The sequence below is a fragment of the Pleurodeles waltl genome, chromosome 3_1 (assembly GCF_031143425.1).
Source record: "Pleurodeles waltl isolate 20211129_DDA chromosome 3_1, aPleWal1.hap1.20221129, whole genome shotgun sequence".
Classification (NCBI taxonomy): Eukaryota; Metazoa; Chordata; class Amphibia; order Caudata; family Salamandridae; genus Pleurodeles; species Pleurodeles waltl.
Window position 1 is genome coordinate 164,529,296 of NC_090440.1, and position 19,264 is coordinate 164,548,559.

At 43.6% G+C, this 19,264-nt stretch overlaps 1 protein-coding gene across 12 annotated transcripts in view; it reads left to right on the forward strand.

Moving 5' to 3' along the window:
- HERC1 (HECT and RLD domain containing E3 ubiquitin protein ligase family member 1) overlaps positions 1-19,264 on the forward strand; it is a 1,155,039-nt gene that overhangs the window by 340,090 nt on the left and 795,685 nt on the right. For all 12 annotated transcript variants that reach the window (XM_069222059.1, XM_069222062.1, XM_069222061.1 and 9 more), the window contains exon 27: positions 15,800-16,015. In XM_069222059.1, the coding sequence (XP_069078160.1) occupies positions 15,800-16,015 (216 nt within the window). The remainder of the gene's footprint in view (positions 1-15,799; positions 16,016-19,264) is intronic.

Here is a 19,264-nt window from a genome sequence, read left to right on the forward strand (position 1 = left end):
ATTTAGAATACCAGTCATAAAAGCATTTTTGGAAGGTCTAAAGAGAATTATACCACCAAGAACACCACCAGTTCCTTCACGGAACCACAACATTGTCTTAACACGACTCATGGGTCCACCTTTTGAGCCCATGCACTCTTGTGAAATGCAATACTTAACATGGAAAGTTGCATTTTTAATTGCCATCACATCTTTAAGAAGAGTAAGTGAGATTCAAGCATTTACCATACAAGAACCATTTATTCAAATACACAAGCATAAAGTAGTTCTACGAACAAATCCTATATTTCTACCAAAAGTCATATCACCGTTCCACTTAAATCAAACAGTAGAATTACCAGTGTTCTTCCCACAGCCAGACTCTGTAGCTGAAAGAGCACTACATACATTAGATATCAAAAGAGCGTTAATGTACTACATTGACAGAACAAAACTAATTTGAAAAACAAAACAATTATTTATTGCTTTCCAAAAACCTCATACAGGAAATCCAATTTCTAAACAAGGCATTGCTAGATGGATAGTTAAGTGCATTCAAACCTGTTATCTTAAAGCAAACAGAGAACTGCCTATTACACCAAAGGCACACTCAACTAGAAAGAAAGGTGCTACCATGGCCTTTCTAGGAAATATTCCAATGACCGAAATATGTAAGGCAGCTACATGGTCTACGCCTCATACATTTAATAAACACTACTGTGTAGATGTTCTAACGGCACAACAAGCCACAGTAGGCCAAGCAGTACTTCGAACATTGTTTCAAACAACTTCAACTCCTACAGACTGAACCACCGTTTTTGGGGAGAAAACTGCTTACTAGTCTATGCACAGCATGTGTATGTGCAGCTACATATGCCATCGAATGGAAAATGTCACTTACCAGTGTACATCTGTTCGTGGCATTAGTCGCTGCAGATTCACATGCGCCCACCCGCCTCTTGAACATCTGTATATTTGTAAATATATTACTTTAAACTACATTATGTACATTCGTATTCACTCCATTGCATGGGCACTATTACTAGCATATACAACTCCTACCTCACCCTCTGCGGGGAAAACAATCTAAGATGGAGTCGACGCCCATGCGCAATGGAGCCGAAATGGGAGGAGTCCCTCGATCTCGTGACTCAAAAGACTTCTTCGAAGAAAAACAACTTGTAACACTCCGAGCCCAACACCAGATGGCGGGATGTGCACAGCATGTGAATCACACACACACACAGACACACACACAGACACACACACAGACACACACACAGACACACACACAGACACACACACAGACACACACACACACACACACACAGACACACACACACAGACACACACACACACACACACACACACACACACACACACACACACACACACACACACCTAATAATCAAATCATTATGCCCACATGCACCTCATATACCTGTAGTAAGTAATGACATCACAAATCCATGTATGCAACAAAAAGAAGTAGAAGTTGATGGTTGAGCTGTTATTCTTGTTTTTTCTGTATCAGAGGATCACAGCCCACATGTGTTTCGCTCCTTTGTAGGCCTTGACTTTTTTCAAGCCTGCAAAAATAGAATCATACCTTTAGCTATTTAGTAAAGAATGAAAGCTTGGCAGAGGATACACATTTTATTAGCGATTGGGAAGATCATGCTTTTGCTTGAGGGTACATGCTGTTGAATGGTCCCAGTTGACTTAGACACTACGAGGTCGAGGGAGACACTGAATATTTGAAAAGTTGATTTAAAATGGAAGGTACCAACACATTGTGAAAACAAACTTATTTTGCGAGATACAGAATTTGCACATGTGCTTTCAAATTAGAGAGTATCACTGGTCAGGGTGTTACATCCCAGTGGTCAGTTTGAACTATTGTTGTAAGTAGTGGAATATTACTCTTATTAAGGAAAGTATGATTGAAAAGATGTAAAGCAGCCTGGTCTAGGAAAAGGTAAGGAGACACTCTCAAAATGTTGACTAGTGGACTAGTCATAATAATGAGCTTAGTTGCCGGGTATCAGAGGTGATAGGATTCGAATACAGAGTGCTCCTGTATGGTGAGATTGACTGCATTAAAATGTTACATTCCCACTAGTGAATGGGACTTGGCATGTGAATGTGGTTTGGCAAAGCTGAGGTTTATAACTGTAGCCTAGGATTCATGGGAAAACCTTGGATTAAAAGGTCACATAAACATGAGTAATCTGTGCTCGGCTTGTAGGTGTTGATTGAGATAATGTTCAATGGTCCTGCTAGGTACAGCTCAAGGACTGGTGTAAAGAAGTAATCCCTGATATGGAAAATGTTAAAAAGGCTTGCAGGTAACTGTACCTTAAGCATTAACGATACGGAATAGAGGCTGTGGAGGAAATTAAAAAATAGGGAAATGAATTCATGGATTGATGGTAGTCCGGCAGAGAGTGACCTCTAAACTGGGTATGGAAGAGCCGAAACGGTAGGGGAAATTGTACCTTATAAGCTCATTGGTACCAACTTGGAGCTGTCAGTTGTTGTAGTCAAGATCCAAGTATCATATGCTGTCTGTTCGGAACTCTGGTAAAGGTGTGTTCAGTTTGGCTTTTTGAGGCTACAGAGGAGTGATTACTCAGTAGTGGAGTCAGTGCAAGCCATGTAAGTGGATGTATTGCTGCAGCCATATTTTAATGGGTTGGTGTGTTAGAAAATACAATGTAGGACATAATCGTGTGAGTGATATGGGATTGTAGTATTGAAGAGCCTTGGCAGAAAAAGGGTATCTGGGAGAATAGGGTAAATATGACCTTATATGGCTGGTCGGTACTGTTTACCTGAAAGCTGAACAAGTGATTTTATATGTGAGAGAAAGAGATTATAATATAGAATATTCTTTGTCGTAAAGGAGTACCCCTATTACTTTAGTTTTTCCTGATGCAGAGGGCATTCAGTTGTCAGTCAAGGTGACATATGGTGTGATGTTGTCACAAGAGGGCGGAATGAAAAAGGTGAGTCTGCCATGTTGTATGTAGATTGTCCTAAAGTCAAATTCTTTCTAGTACTGTTGGGGTTATCACTAGGCAAAATGTACAAATGTGTGTGTGTTATATATTGAGGATCTAGTGTACAATAATCTTCTTGTTGTGCACTCAAAACCATGCAGTATTTCACTGGAATTTAGAGGATGCATATGTTAGTACAGTCATACCAGGGTACATAGTGAAAACATATGTTAAAGAAGTCACACAGTGCGCACAGGTTTGATTCAGGTAGTGGGCCCAGGGAAAACATAGCTGTTAGGCGCTGACCCACAGAACCTGGATTCAATTTCAAGCTTCACTTCATGACCGAACAGTGTGACATTGGCAATTACTGTTCTTCGCTCTCCCTCCTTTTGTGTGCTCATCTCATTTGAGAGCACCTAGAAATAATTCAGTATAATAGCCCTTTGTATATTGTTTTAATAGAGAAAAATAAAGGCCTTGTATAAGCACAAGACAACTGTTTTGCCTCTTGGCTCACTAATAAAATCGTGATCAGAGCAGAAAGGGGAAAGAATGCCATACCAGTCCAAGATATGCATTGCACAATGTCTGATCAGGAAAACTTGTTTGAATTCTGGCTTCCAAGAATGACCAAACAGTGTAACCGTAGACAATTACCTTACTTCACTGTCTCATTTTCCAAGATCATCATATCTAAGGGCATCTTCAAATAATTCAAATTGGGAAAATCACTGTACAAACATCTCTTATCTGATAGAGACTTCTAGCTGCAGATTCCTTACCTTTGAATGCCCTGGCGTCACCTTCGAATCTGGAATTTTTTGCTGAGCAATACCCTGCATGTGCCGTCGGGTGGTGTCGTTCGGATCCACGTGTGTCGTTTGGCTCCACGTGATGTCATCTTTGACGTCACTGTTGTCTAGAAAGGCAACACCCCGACGCGCATACATCAGTTCTTTTCCTTCCACAAAGGTTAATCGCAGTTCCGGGATTGAAACCTTCTGCCTTTTTTGGCAGGCCTTTTTCGACTTTTTTGTTGAAGATTTTTTAGCCTGTGCAAGATGCCCTCGAAGAAGACGGGGTTCAAGCCATCGTGCCATGTCAGTGGCAGACCCCCACAAGGTATGTCTCTGGTGCCTCGACAGAGACCACAACTCGAAGTCGTGTTCCGAGCCCCATTTTACTGGACTTCATACAGTCTCCTTGGTCTAGTGCAGGGACGCCATTTTATATGTGTAATGGACGTAGTGTCCAGCTACATAATGATAACTCCGAACCTGGACATGTTTGGTATCAAACATGTCGGAATCCTACTCCAATACTGTTACAAGTATAGGAAGTATGATTCCTTGCACTCTGGGAGCTCCTTACTGGAACCCCAGCATTGCTTCCACCAGTCTTACAGGGTTTTCCGAGCAGCACAGCTGCTGCCATCCCTCAGACAGGTTTTTGCCCTCCTGCTGCTTGATCTGTTCAAGCTCAGGAATGCAGAACAAAGGATTTTCTTTGACAGAGGAGGTAACGCCCTCTCCCTTTAGAAATAGGTGTGACTGGCTTGGGAGGGGGTAGCCTCCCCAAGCCACTGGTTTTGCTTTGAAGAGCACATTTGGTGTCCTCCATGCATAAACCAGTCCACACCTGTTCAGGGGCCCCGCAGTCCCTGCCCTGGTGCGAAACTGGGCAATGGAAAGGGGAGTGACCACTCTCCTGTCCATCACCACACCAGGGGTGGTGCCCAGAGTTGTTCCAGAGGGTCCCTGGGTTCTGGAATCTTGATTCCAAGGTTGGCAGGGAACTCTGGGAACATCTGAGTGTCCAGGTGCGGCAGGTGACATCAGAGGCACCCTCTGATAGGTAGTTAACTTGTTAGGTGACCAATCCCCCTCTTTGGGCTATACAGGGCCTTCCTCTGGGGTGGGTCCTCAGATTCGGCTTGCAAGATTCCAGGAGGACTCCACTGCAACCTCTGCGTCAACTTGTGGTCTCTGGAACGCGACTGGACCCTCCAGGACCCTACAAGCTGCAGATCTACTAGGAAGACTCTTCTGCAACATTGTATCCAGACTTCCTGCCAGCTTTGCAACATTTCCCCGGCCATGCACCCTCAGAAGACTGCAACTCTTCAGGCTTCACAAGAAGAAGAAGGAATCTCACTTAGGGTGAAGGCATCACTCCCCTGTAACTACAGGTACTTGGCTGCAACGACGACGGGCTGCGAGGATCTCCCCTCATCCTGAGTGGCGTGGGTCCTGCATCACAGGTGGAAGTCCAGAAAGCCTCCCATGGTCCTCTCTACCAGCTGTCGCACTTTGGTGGTGGTAAGTCCTTTCCACTCCATGCAAGACAGTACCCCCATGCACCGCATCCTTTGCAGCAGCCCGGGCTTGTTTGCTTCACCTCCAAGGGTAACGTCAGGTAACCTGTAGCTCCAGCCCCCAGCACTCCCTCCTGCAACTCCTGGGCCTCTGCATGGTCCTCTGGCGATGTGGGAGCAACTGCTGTGGTGCTGCGTGGGCTGCTTCAGCGACTTCTGTGCCCTTGTCCTATGGGACACTTGTGGGTGCTTCCTCTTCTCCTGTGGGCCTTCTGCGATGCAAAGGGTCCCCTGTGACTTCCCCTCCTGGGTAGAATCCTCCTGGACCTTGCAGGTCCCCGGCAGCACGTCTTTTCCTCCATCTGCGAGTTTACCTTTGCCAAGGCTTGTTGGTGCAAATCCTTCACCGACACCCATCTGCAATCTAGCTTCCAACGTATTTTCATATCCCCATCCTGCCTCCCCACAAGCGTTACTTGCGGTTTAAGGTGGGCCACGAGCACTTTCAGTTTACATTGGTCCCCTTCGGTCTCACCAGTGCCCCTCGGGTGTTCACCACAGTGATGTCGGTGGTAGCAGCTCATCTGCACAGGTTGGGTGTTTCAGTCTTCCCCTACCTTGACGACTGGCTGTTGAAGGCTTCTATGCCCCAGGCTCTAATCAACCACCTTCAGACTACCGCGGACCTCCTGCATTCGCTAGGGTTCACTATAAACGTGCCGAAGTCTCACCTGACTCTCTCTCGAAGCTCCCTTTTATCAGAGCCGTTTTGGACACAGTGCTGTTTCGGGCTTATCCTCCTGAGCAGCGAGTCCAGGATATTCAGATTAGGAGACTGATGTTTCGGCCTCTATCCTAGATTTTGGTGAGGCAGACTCTGATGCTGTTGGGACTCATGGCCTCCTGCATCCTGTTAGTCAAGCATGGCAAATGGCATATGAGGGCTCTGCAGTGGGACTTGAAGTTCCAGTGGGTGCTGCATCAGGGAACTCTTACAGACACGGAGCAGATCTCAGAGGGAACTGTAAAAGACCTGCAGTGGTGGTTAGTGACCTGCGTTTGGGTCAGAGGGAGACTCCTTTCCCTTCCCCAGCCAGATCTCACAGTAGTGACAGATGCGTCACTTCTGGGATGGGGCGGCAATCTGAGAGAGGTGGAAATCAGAGGTCTCTGGTCTCTGGCGGAATCCGGACTCCATACCAAATTACTGGAGCTTTGGGCGATCCGACTGGCATTGAAAGCATTTCTTCCTGTTGTAAAAGGGAAGATAGTGCAGGTGTTCACAGAAAACACCACAGCGATGTGGTACTGCAACAAGCAGGGCGGTGTGGGGTCGTGGACCCTTTGTCAAGAGGCTCTGCTTCTCTGGACATGGCTGGAACAGCAGGGCATAACCCTGGTAGTTCAACACCTGTATAAGCCTACCAGACAACTTAGATCATCATCAGCAGGACTGGCAATTATTCCCCCAATTAAAAAAGTAAAATGGGTGGAAAGTAATTGGCCTATCTCTGTGCCAAGCTCTGGAATTCCTTGCCTCTCTCTCTGAGGCTAACTAGCTACAAGTTATCATTTTGGCGGCTATTGAAAACTTGGCTGTATTAACATCTGTTCCCTATGTGTTAGTCATTGGAGATTTTATTTGAAGCGCTGGAAGGCCTCAGGTTAGCTAAGCGCTCTATAAATACCCATTAATAAAAAATAAAAACACCTGGCAGGTTCTCTGAATGCCAGGGTGGATGAACTCAGCCGTCGATGCCTAGCAGATCACGAATCGTATCTCCATCCGCAGGTGGCGCAAGGACTCTTTCAGCAGGGGGGAGAGCCTTGGTTAGATCTTGCACAGAGAACACCCATTGTCAGCAGTATTGCAAGTTGGAGTTTCCAAGGCGACAATCGCTTGGTGATGCTTTTTGTCACTTCCTGTACGTTTTTCCGCCCATACCACTTCTGCCCCAAGTTCTCAAGAAGATCAAGAATGCCCATGTAATCTTAGTGGCTCCAGATTGGGCACGGATAGTCTGGTATCCTGAGCTTCTGAAATTGAGCATCGATCCTCCGATCAAGCTGCCCCTTCGGGAGGATCTTCTGTCACAGCAGCAGGGGAGAGTTCTCCATCTGATCCCGTCAACTCTGCGCCTTCAAGCGTGGTGATTGAGTGGCGGCAGTTAATGGCTTTTGACCTTCATCCTGAAGTCTGTAAAGTTATTTTGGCAGCCAGGCATCCCTCGACCAAAACAATATATGCCTGCCATTGGGAATGCTTTAATGTATATTGTATAATGTATAATTGTATAATACATTATAATGTATAATTGTATAATGTATATTATTGTACAGAAAGGTCTATTGATCCTCTTTCTGCTTCTTTCTGATATCCTTCTCTTCATACCATGTCTTGCCCAGCAAGGTTCTGCCTTGGGTACACTCAAGAACTATCTTTCTGCCTTATCGGCATTCCTTCGGCTGCCCGATCAGCCTTCACTTTTCAAATCTCCCATTGTACATAGATTCCTCAAAGGGTTTGTATATATGTTTCCCCCTACGCCCTTTGTTGTGGCCCAATGTGACTTAAATCTGGTCCTCACATTTCTTATGTGTGCTCCCTTCAAGCCATTAAACAACTGTCCCCTCCTGCTGCTGACCATCAAGACAGCCTTCTTTGAGGCAGTAACATTTGCCAGGAGGGTGAGTGAGATGCAGGCTTTTTTATCCAAGCCACCGTATCTCACCATATTTTCAGACAAGGTGGTTCTCCGAACTTGTGCCTCTTTCCGCCCAGAGGTGGTGACCCCATTTCATCAGTCAGAACATCACCCTGCCCACCTTCTTTGCTCCACCGCATTCCTCTAAAGAAGAGGAGCGACTCCACCGGCTGGACCCAAAAAGAGCATTGTCATTCTACCTTGACCGCACAAAAGAGTTATGGGTGGTTGGGATACATGGGAGGGAAAAAGGGTCAGGCAGTGCAGAAACTAACCATTTCGTGCTGGGTCGTTCTCTGCATAAAGACCTACTATGCTTAGCCAGGAAGCAGCCTCCTGAGGGCTCATTCTACCAGGGGCAAAGCTGCTACCACTGCGCTAGCTCTGGCGTACCAGTCCTGGATATCTGTCAGACAGCAACGTGGGCATCCTTCCACAAGTTTGCAAAACATTGCTGCCTGGACAGTCTTGTCCGAGGAAGGGACACTTTGCCTGTTCAGTCCTACAGGACATTTTAGAGTAAAGGAGATTTATCCGCAGCCCACTGCCAGGAAGTTATGGCTTTGGTATCTATTCAAAGGTAAGGAATCTGCAGCTAGAAGTCTCTATCAGATGAACAAGTTACTTTCCATTGGTAACGCATTATCTGGTAGAGACTCTATCTAGCTGCAGATTCCTTACACCCACCAATTCCTCCCCACCCTGCGGATATGTCTAGGGTTAGGGTTTATCCCTTTCAGGGCCCTAGTTTTGCTCAGACAAACTGTCGGTTCTATCCATGACTGCGCTTCAGGCATGGAAATTTGTGGGTAAAAGAAGTGACGTACACCCGCTGGGTTGGTGCCTTTATAGATGACCGTGATGTCATAGACGGCTCCAACGACACTGGCGACGCCACGCAGAGCTGAACGACGCCACCCGACAGCGCCTGCAGGGTATTGCTCAGCAAAAAAGTCCGGATTCGAAGCTGACGCCAGGAAATTCAAAGGTAAGGAATGTGCAGCTAGATAGTCTCTACCAGATAATGCTATACTGGACGTAAGTAACTTGTTTGCATGGTTTAATATACCATAATGTATATTAAAGAAATCTATAAAAAACCAAATAACAAAGGCTTGTATAGGAGAAAGAAAACAGCTGACCTGCCGCGAGTCAATAATAAATAGCAGAAGGGCTGTAGTTAAATATTCTATTAATGTAAAATTTCGTACCTAAGCTATAGAGTGGCAGTCAGACTCTTGAAGCAGCACAAGAGATCCAGGCTAAGCTAAGAGCTGTTCTCTTCAGCCTCAACATCATGGCTTTTCCAGACCGGATGCTACCCAGATGGGGTCACAGAGAAGTATAGGACCTGACCATCACTGCCTCATTATCAACACCCTAGTGGTGGTTGTCACCAGGAAGGTTGATGCTCTAGTTGGGTGAGTGGTTCATTGTCTCAAGGTCTATGCAGTCCCACCTGCTGCACCCAGACAGCTACGAGTGTGGCTTGGCAGCGTGGCTTAGCCTGTGTCATAGCGCAGGTTATGATCATAGTTACTTGGAATGTGAAACATGCTGCAAGTCTTGACAGCCTCACCAATACTATTTTGTAAAGCCAATTCAAGGAGTGGCCTTGAACTAATTTTCCCCATAGCCACACAAGCTGGTGAACATACCCTTTGAAGGAAGCAGTGATTGTTTCACAATGTCAATCAAATCAAATCAATCAATTATTTCTAGAGCGCGCTACTCCCACATAGAGTCTCAAGGCACAGTGGGGAAACTCCTCAGGGTTCAGTCGAAGAGCCAGGTCTTTAGGTCCTTCCTGAATTGAGGTAGCGATGGCGACTGTTTGATGTGGAGAGGTAGGGTGTCCCAACATTTTGCCGCCAGGTAGGTGAACGATCGTCTTCCTGCCAAGGACTTCTTTATGCGGGCTATGGCAGCGAGAGACTGCTGGGAGGAGCGGGGAGGTCTGGAAGGGGAGTACCAGGTGATGCAGTGGTTGAGATAGCTGGGTCTTATGTTGTGGAGGGCTTTGAAGTTGATTCTCTTCTCGACGGGGAGCCAGTGGAGGTCCCTCAGGTGTCCTGTGATGTGTTCTCGACGTGGGATGTTCAGGATGAGTGTGGCAGGTTTGTGAAATACCTGTATTTCTGTGGAAAACTCCTGACCACACACTGCGAATATTTGAAAATCCAAATATATTAATGGAAAAGAGAAGAAGGGTCTGCTGCTCAGCCCTTCTGTTTTTAATCTTGAGGTAAAGAGACACCAGTAAATAACATTTTAACTTACCCACATACAATTTTAACAAATCTCTTGCAGTTCAAACAAAGGCAAGACATAAATTTCAGTATAAAAGACAAAACCAAACCTAGGCTAGGGAACCTATATCCAGGATATTTTACAACCAGTGAACAGTAGTACTCTTGAAGGCTTTCCGGTATGGGTTCCACTAATGAAGCATAGAACATAAGGCATGTGAGCGTTCATCGTCCTTTCTGAGTGCCTAGATGTATGGTCGTTTCAAAAGAGGTTTGGCTGTTTCATCCGGATTTTTGTACTTCTTGTATGTTTCTTTTTATGGAACTCATACAGCATTCCTTTAACACTTCTCACTCACTCTTCCTAATGTTAGTTACCTGTGTTGTACTTGTCATGTAAGTGTGAGAATTGTGTGATGTCCCTTCTGCTACTGCCACCGGTCCTAATCTTATTTGTGTAAGAGAAGGTTGTGCTGCTGGTGTCCATGTTATACCTTTATTGTATTGTGAAGCTAGGTATAAAACGTTTACACTACATATAAGAAAAAATAATTCACATTGCCAATGCTTGTTTTAATGCATGATGCAAGGAAGAAAAGAAACAAATATGCGAGCAGAGTTTGTTTGGTTTAACTGTGACTGTGAAATCTGAAAGCATAGCTGACAAGAGGGTCAGTATCATGTACAACACCCTCAGCTAATTTGGGTATTAAAGTCCGGGCCACTAGAATTATGCAGCAGAGGAAGATCAAGTTATGCAGCAGTGCTGACTAAATTATGTGCCAGGAAGAGGAAAATTATCTGGCATAATGCAGCTCATTTTGTGGTAGTATTACTTCATTATTTTGTAATTTTTATACATCTAAACGCTGTCTGAGAAAAGATTTCACTTTATTAGTGCTATCTTAAAACCCAAATGCATCAATAAGAAAGCTAAAAGATGAACAGTTAACTTTTGCGAAATGCCTTCCAGTACACATGAAAACGTGTTGCAGTGTTTTTAGTAATTTTTGATCTGTTTAAGCTTGAAACATTTTATTTGGTTAAAAACTGCAGACATTTTAGCATATGATGATTTATGCATCAAATGCGACAAATCAATAATTATGCAAAAACCACCACAGACCCTTACAGTTCTAGTGGCAGTGATTTTAGCCAACAACACTTTGTATATTGGGGCTTTGAACCCACGAAAAGCAAAACTACAGACCCACAGTACAACATGATGCTCGTTAAAGAAAATAACTCCTTAGATCATTTGAGGATGTAGGTACAGTTTTAATTTTAATTGGATGAATTTGTGAACAGAATGCAGATATTGAGCCAGTTGCCTGCTCGGTTCATGTTATCTCCTGCATGCATCTCTCTGTACAGATGTTATTGTCAGGGCATTAGCATAATCTTATAACTAGCTGTCTTATAACATCTACCGTCCTAGGTTTTGGTGATGTTCCTGCTTTACCTCACCCTGCATACATTGGATCACCTTGTTTGCTCTCCTGTGAACATATCAAGTGATGCATCTCTACCTATCCAGCCCTTTGCAGGTTATCGGATGCAATCTAAATTACACCTTCGTGTGCCAGATTAGCAGTGTGGGTCTACAACGTCCCAGGGCCAAACTTTAACTGATAGCCCCAAGTCATCTTCCGTATATGCGCAGGACGCAGGTCGGGGGTACATGTAGGTGGACGCCTGCCAAGAAGTTTGTCCCCCCTTGTAAAACCCTGAACTTGTGCACATTTAGCAGCGCCTGCTCATTGCCTGCTTTTGATCCGAACAACAATGTGCAGACAGCGAAGGGGTTGAATTTCTAACTCAAGACTCCAGCTGGTCCCGTTAACAGAGGCCGAATTTAAGGGGTTAAGCCCTCCTTTTGTCCTTGGCTGGAAGCTGTCTGGAGCCTCACACCTAGGTGACTATGCAGTGGAGTGGAAACAAAAGCACACAGCTTGTCAGCGCTTTGCACATTCTTAAGAGAGGCACGCTTTTGACTTTGTTCAGTCCCTGTATATGAGAGATTTGCATGCACTGTAAGAATGTCAGATGTGTTGTTCTTTCCCAGTACTTAGACAAAATAACAATTTAAATACTGTTATTTTTTGTTTTATCGCTTTTCTTCGAAATACAAAGTGTCAGAACGCTGTACATCACATACTCATTACATTGACAATAACTCATACAAGTTTGTACATCAATGTTCAGGATATGTTACATAAGACTGAAGATTTCAAGGTTTAGGAGTCACAAATCTTACTTCATAACTCGCTGTACTATATTAAAAGGATTACAATTTATGGACTGCAAGTAACAAAACTACCTCTGTGTTAAAAGCAGTAACTGTGATGTCACTTTCTGTAAAGTCATGGGTTGTGATGCCACTTACTGTTATGTCACTTCCTGTATTGCCCGAGTGATGTCACTTGCATACTGCCTAACCCAGTTAGTCTCCCTCCCCCCCACTTTTTTTTTTAGGACTTGTGCCCTGTAATATACGCCGGTGTGTTTCCACCTTGTGGTGTTTGTGTGTGCGTGCAAGTGTGTCTGTGCAAATGTTTCAATGTGTGCACGTGTGCTTGTGTATTTCCGTTTGTGTAATATGCATGTTTGCAGTGTGTATGTTATATGCTTTTGATTGTGCTTGTGTATGCGCAATAAAGCCAGATCTAGAAGTTCAGTGCTTGATAGCATGGCTTGAAAACAACAACCATGGCGCTCCAAGATGCCTCACTGCAATGCTCAATGCTAATCATGCTTACCCCTTAAAAGTACACACCCACGAATGTCACTTTTTTATAGATATTTTGATCCGTCCGTTAAGTACTTTTCCTCACCGAGTCACGGTTGCTTTATGGAAACAAGCATTAGCAGTAGGTCTTGTTGATGCAAAAGGTATTGGCTTTGTTGATATTTTTAAGCCATGCTGTAGAGCAGCACGGCTGCTGTGCACAGTGACCACACCATAGCGCTTTTTTCCCTTCACTTTCGGCCATGCTGCCTAGCAACATGGCTAAAACACATTGACAGTCATACCACTTGTGTAAGCAAGGCCAATTGACTTTGCCAATGCTTGTTCTTGTAATACTTTTGAAGGTATGTATATCGTATGTGTCTGAAACAACAATTAATTCTAGATTACCCGCGCCCCCTGCATTGTGGGTTTTTTAAGTACCTACCACCCCAGTTTACAATTAGCCCGTTACCTTACCTCATGTTTCCCATGGCAGTTTCTAACAACTCATCTTTGCTATCCCCAGGGCCGACCTATAAAATGTGCAGCTGGATCCATGCCCAGTGTGATGCCTTCCGAGGGGTGCATGAGCGGCCAGCAGCAGTCTGCTTCAGACATGGCTCCCCCCAAAAAGTGCATTTAAACGCTATGAGGAGGCAGCTGATACCTGTGTTTGCATCTTGACTGCTTTTCTTCTCATGTCTCACCTTTCTCTTGCCTTCTTGTCTGCGCCCTACCCCTCTCACTTTTTGTACTGCACATACAGTTAAAGAGGGCGAAAGCGAGGGGTGCCAAACTTAGTTTTGCCCAAGTTGCTCTCCGAGAAAAGGCCTGGTCTGGCTATCACAGTACGAATGTATGTGGATGGGTCTTTAGCCCGACTTACAAGTATCTTGACGTCATTGTAGCTCGTAAATTTCAACATCATTGCAATCATAGAATTTTTTATCATCAAATTTCCCTGGACCGTATATATATATTATAACGCTGAGGCACGAGGAGAAACAAGTTACCTTGTGGGTGGGTGTGTATATATATATATATATATATGTATGTGTATATGTGTATATATATATATATATATATATATATATGTGTGTGTGTGTGTGTGTGTGTGTGTGTGTGTATATAGGTATGCACAGAAACAACAGTACGGGTCTCGGCCGATTTACCCACTGCATTTAACTACAAGTTCCAGTCTCTTCATCTAAATCATGGCCCCTTCCATCTTTGGTGGTTTGTAATAGATAGTTGTCATTTGCTCCAGAGAATTAAGAGGTGGCTAGACCCCAGGCTTCAGGACAAGTCTTTGCTTCCCTTCAGACCTCACTTTTCCTCCTCGTGGCACCAGCCCCTACTCTAAATCATGCAGCAGTGCTAGTCTCGAGTGCAGTAGAGTCCAAAGCACTGAACCACACTAGGCTCTCTTATCGCCTGCCCCATCAGGACACTCAGGATGTTGTCTCTGGACCAAGCTGGCAGAGTTGGTAGACTCCCGCCCTTGTCCTTTACAGCTCTAATTTTTCTGCATCCGGGGCTCTTTCATTCCCGAAGTTACATATCTGTTGTACGAGGTGGTGGTGTTTTAATGTTTACCTGATGCCATTATTTATTATTTTGGATATTTAGGGGCCATTTCCCTGATGTTGTCAGTAGCTTCAGCATTCAGCTACCATCTTGTTCCGCACCCAGCCTTTCCAATGAGGCTCTCATTGCTAAAGTTACACCAGCTTAGGGAAAGCCTCAATCTGCTCCTTTGGTGGGTTGGACTTCAACCAGGAATTGCAGGCATACCCCTACAGAGTTGTCATATTTTGCTACACATCCTTCACTTGAAGGTCTGGTGGTTCAGGCTTGCACAACATCAGTGAAGATTAGCATTATTTGATTGGCGTCTCTAACCTGGCATGTTCAGATAACATTCATAGATGAGACCCACATGAGTTTTCAGGGCATGTACCAGGCCGTCCCCTAAACATTGTTTTGATGGACGTAGACTGTTCTGTTAAGTGGTTAATGCTTCCCATGAAAGATTGTAGAAAAGCAATGTGACAGCTAGGGCACTGTTTGTCCTCACCAGAAAATAAATTTTTTCCTCAATACAGATACGTTACAGATTATGGCCACTGGAACAGGAGCCAGCAAAAAAATAGCCTTTCTCCATAACCTGCCTCCAAAATCAAGAGGCAAAGGTTCCAATAAAAGGAAGCCTGTTCCTCCTTCCTTTTCATCTCCAACCTCAGATAGTAATGTTTGGCTTTTAAGTCTTGTGTCACCAACATTTGTCAGTGTTTTTCTCACTGTGTTTCTGCCCAAAGAGAAGAACGTAACATTTTTGCTCCTGGTTCTTCGCTAGCATAGTCTGGTTATTCTCTCCATTTGCAAAACCTCCTTCTATTCCTCTTCCCTCTCAACATTCCCTCTAGACCTTCCAGCCACAATGCTGCTTGGCCATCTCAGTGAAAAAAGACATGCATTAGCAAAGCCAGTAGATCTCCTGGGGGAAACCTACTAGCTTTGTTTATTTCATTGATATGAGGGTGACTTGCAACTGCAGGTAAAACAACTTTCTGGGTAGTAGTATATGTAATAGGTCTTTCAAATAAGGTAATTTTCCTTAGTTACCAAGTTCCATCATCTTCTGAATGAAGTCCATGTAAGGTAATGTTGTTTGGGGGCTGCAGCCATATTTTCAAGAGAATTATGAAATTTTCATGAGAATTCTGAAAGAAGCCCTGATGACAAATACATTTTGGTACATAAGAACAATTCTTGTACACTGTTTTGTTTGAATCTTTCTTTCTTTATTCCCACAGCTTCGCTTGGAGGCCCTACATCAGATCCTTGTTTTACTATCTGGGATGGAAGAAAAGGACGAGTCGTCTGGAATGGTTCACTGTCAAGGGCAAGGATTTCAGTCCTCATCGTTGCTTACTTCAGTTAGACTTCAGTTCCTTGCAGGATGCTTTGGCTTAGGTACTGTAGGCCATGCAGGAAGTAAATGGGAAAGCATGCGGTTGCATCATTATGAGGTAAAAACAATCATCAAACTAATTTTAACTGCTCTGTACATTTATTATGCTTTAATTTTTATAAGTTAGTACCTTAGCAATTGCAGCTTATAATGAATAGTTTAAAAATACTACAATATTCTAGTATGGTTCTATTGTCAATTTCCAGATTGGGTTTTAATATCATTTAGCCAGCATGTCTTCCTTCAGACTTAAAAATAAACATCTATTATTTTAAAGCACTGTGTAATTTCTAGACAACAATTTTATATCACATTGGTACAAATAACAATTTTGCAGAATAATCTTAAAATGTGACTTGTGCAATACATGTAGGTCACTACGAAAAAATTGTTACATTGGCCTCTTACAGTTTACATATTTTTGAAACATTCAATTGGTTGTTCATACAGAATTAGACAGACCTCTGGAGTCCAGGAATGAGGATGCTGGAATGTATTGTTCAAGAAATGCGAATTCCATGACACATAAGTTTCAAGAAAATATTTAAAGGTGGAAGGGATAGGTGGCTGGGCAGCAGGACTCCCACAATCTTCCATATTTAGGGGGCCCAGTAAAGAAAGCAGCAGAAGTAACTTTGAGAGAAGGATACAAACAGACCAAGGGGAATTGAAACATTTGTGTTGTGGGATCCTGTGGGCAATAAGAAGTGTTTATTTCCCAACCCTGGAATTATGGAGTCAAACCCCATAGAAACATCCATATTGAGCAGGTTAGTTAATAGTTATTACCTTACAGATAAGGGCCCTAAAGTTACTAGCTCCACTCTACCCATAATATGGAGCACAGCACGAACAGCTGCTCATTGGGAGCACTGCATCAGTCGGTGTAGAGAAAACAGCTCCTCTGCTACAGAGTGCTCTTCCTTACCCCATATATTATGAGGAAGGATCCCATCGGTTGTGCGCAGTGACGCCACAGTGGTGTCTGAGGGTTGGCTTACCAAGGCATTCACCTCATTAGTGCCAGAAAGAAAAGTGAAATCTAAACGGGCAACTTCTTTGGAGGTTGGTTATCAGAGACAATTAAGTTGATTAAACAGAAATGTTGCAGACAGAAGCAAAAATGGAGGACAGCCCACGACCCTATACAAAGAGATTTATACAAATAAATGATTAGTGAGTACCAACATTCAATAGTAAAAGAAAAAAAGCAGTTTCTTTATGCATAAAATTGATAATGCCAAAAACCTAACCAAATAGCTCTTGTCCGTGGTTAAGTCTCTCTCTCAGCAAGTCAGTTCCCCTAATACAGATCTCACACAAGCTTTCTAAGATGATCTGGCAAATCACTTTCAGACAAAGATTAGCACTATTTATCAAGGATTTCCTGAGAGAGACTCTCCTGTTTTGAATCATCATCTTAAGGTAATTGATAAACCACAAAATATCCTGGTGTTAGAAAGGTTTTCACATGTCACTGTATAACAAGTAACGAATTCCATTTTAACAGTAAGATCTGCTTCACCAGTAGACCCCTGCACTCTTTGCATTGTGCTGTTAGTTCCTGATATTATTGCTAAACATCTTACAGGGATAACCGGACTATTGACTCTTGCACCTTTCCTAGAGCTTAAAAAAAACCTTTGGCTAACCTTAGCGAACTAAAAAAAACTAATGTCCCATTTCCTTATTGCCTTTACCTGCCAATACCCTGGAGAAGGTTTTGAATTCAGAATTGACATCTGTGCTGGATAATAATGGCATATTAGGCCTATCCCAGTCAAGTTTCAGAAACACTCACAGCGCAGGGTCGGCTTTGGTGACGGTAACAATGATATTAGAGGCATAGTCCACATTGGAGGTTCTGCTGTCCTACTTACATTAGACCTCTCCGAGGTTTTTGATACTGTTATCCACTCTGTGCTAGTGACCTGCCTTGCTCAGTTAGAGATTAAGATAAGGCACTTCAGCTGCTACACTCCTTCGTATCTCGCAGGTCTGAGCCTGTTGTCTGTAATCATTTCACCTCTAAACCATTTTTATTGCCATGTGGGGTCCCACAAGGTTCTTAGTTGAGCCCTATTATTTTTAATCTGTATGTCTCTCCTCTAGCAGCTTTGATCAGATCATTTGGACTCCTTGACTTTTCTTATCCGGTGATACTCAGATAATCATCTCTATGAGCAACAGTACTCAATCTGCGGTGGCCCACTTCCATAACTACATGTTAGAAGTTGGCAACTGGATGAAAGGAAAACAGTCTGAAGTTGAACATGGAGAAGACAGAAGCCCTTATCTTTGTGACTCAATCATTAGTCTGATCAAACTCTTGGTAGTCTGAGGAATTTCGTACCTCACCTACTCCAGTAAAATCCGCCATAAACCTGGGAGTAGTGTTTGGTGACTCTTTAACCTTCACCAGACAAGGGATCCTAGTTACAGTGTCTTGGTTCAATATCTTTAGGATTGTTAGGAACATTTTTCTGTTCATTCCTCTGGCCTCACATAAAACCTTGACTATTGCGACGTGTATTTAGGCATTAACCAACTAACCTTGAATAGACTTCTGGTAGTCCAAAACATGACAGCCTTTCTGCCTTTCTATAGTAGACCACCAAAACAACTGTCAATTTCTGAGGAGTTGATCAAGCGGCCCTGCTGGTTAAAAAAAAAAAAAAAAAAAGCATGTTCAAGTCATTATGCCTAGCTCTAATTTGCTAATCTTTGAATACCAAAGGTGAGAAAATTACAGTATCTTAAGGATCACATCAATTTTAGGAAACAATTGAAAACTTGGCTTTTCAATGTGTAACTGTGAGGTGGGCAGGGGCTGTCTTTCTGACCTTATAAGTGGTAGCTCCAAGAAGCCTTGAGGAACTTGAGCACTTTATAAATTGCTTTTCAGTTCATTTCAATTGGGTTTGTTTCCCCTTGAGCACAGCATGAGGTGGAGGCAGGACATTAATATCAGTAGGACTCGGCAGCTTCTGTGGTGCAGAAGCTGATACTGCTTAGCTGGGCAGTGAAGCTGGTTTTCTCCATGCCCCCATTATGGTGTGGGAAAGTGGTGTGGCACACAGGGACAGCTTACATATGACCTCTAAGTCACACTCTGCTCCTGGTAGCCCCAAGTGCAAGCATTCTTCTTCTATGGGTCCTAATTAAACATTGCCTACACCTAAAAACACGAAAAGCTGTTAATTACCTGCCTTGAGCTCTAGGTGAGGGCCCATAATCAGGTTGTTATGATTAATCATTTCTTTGTTATTCCAGATTAGGCCAGAGGGAAGTCAACTAACTGGGAAAA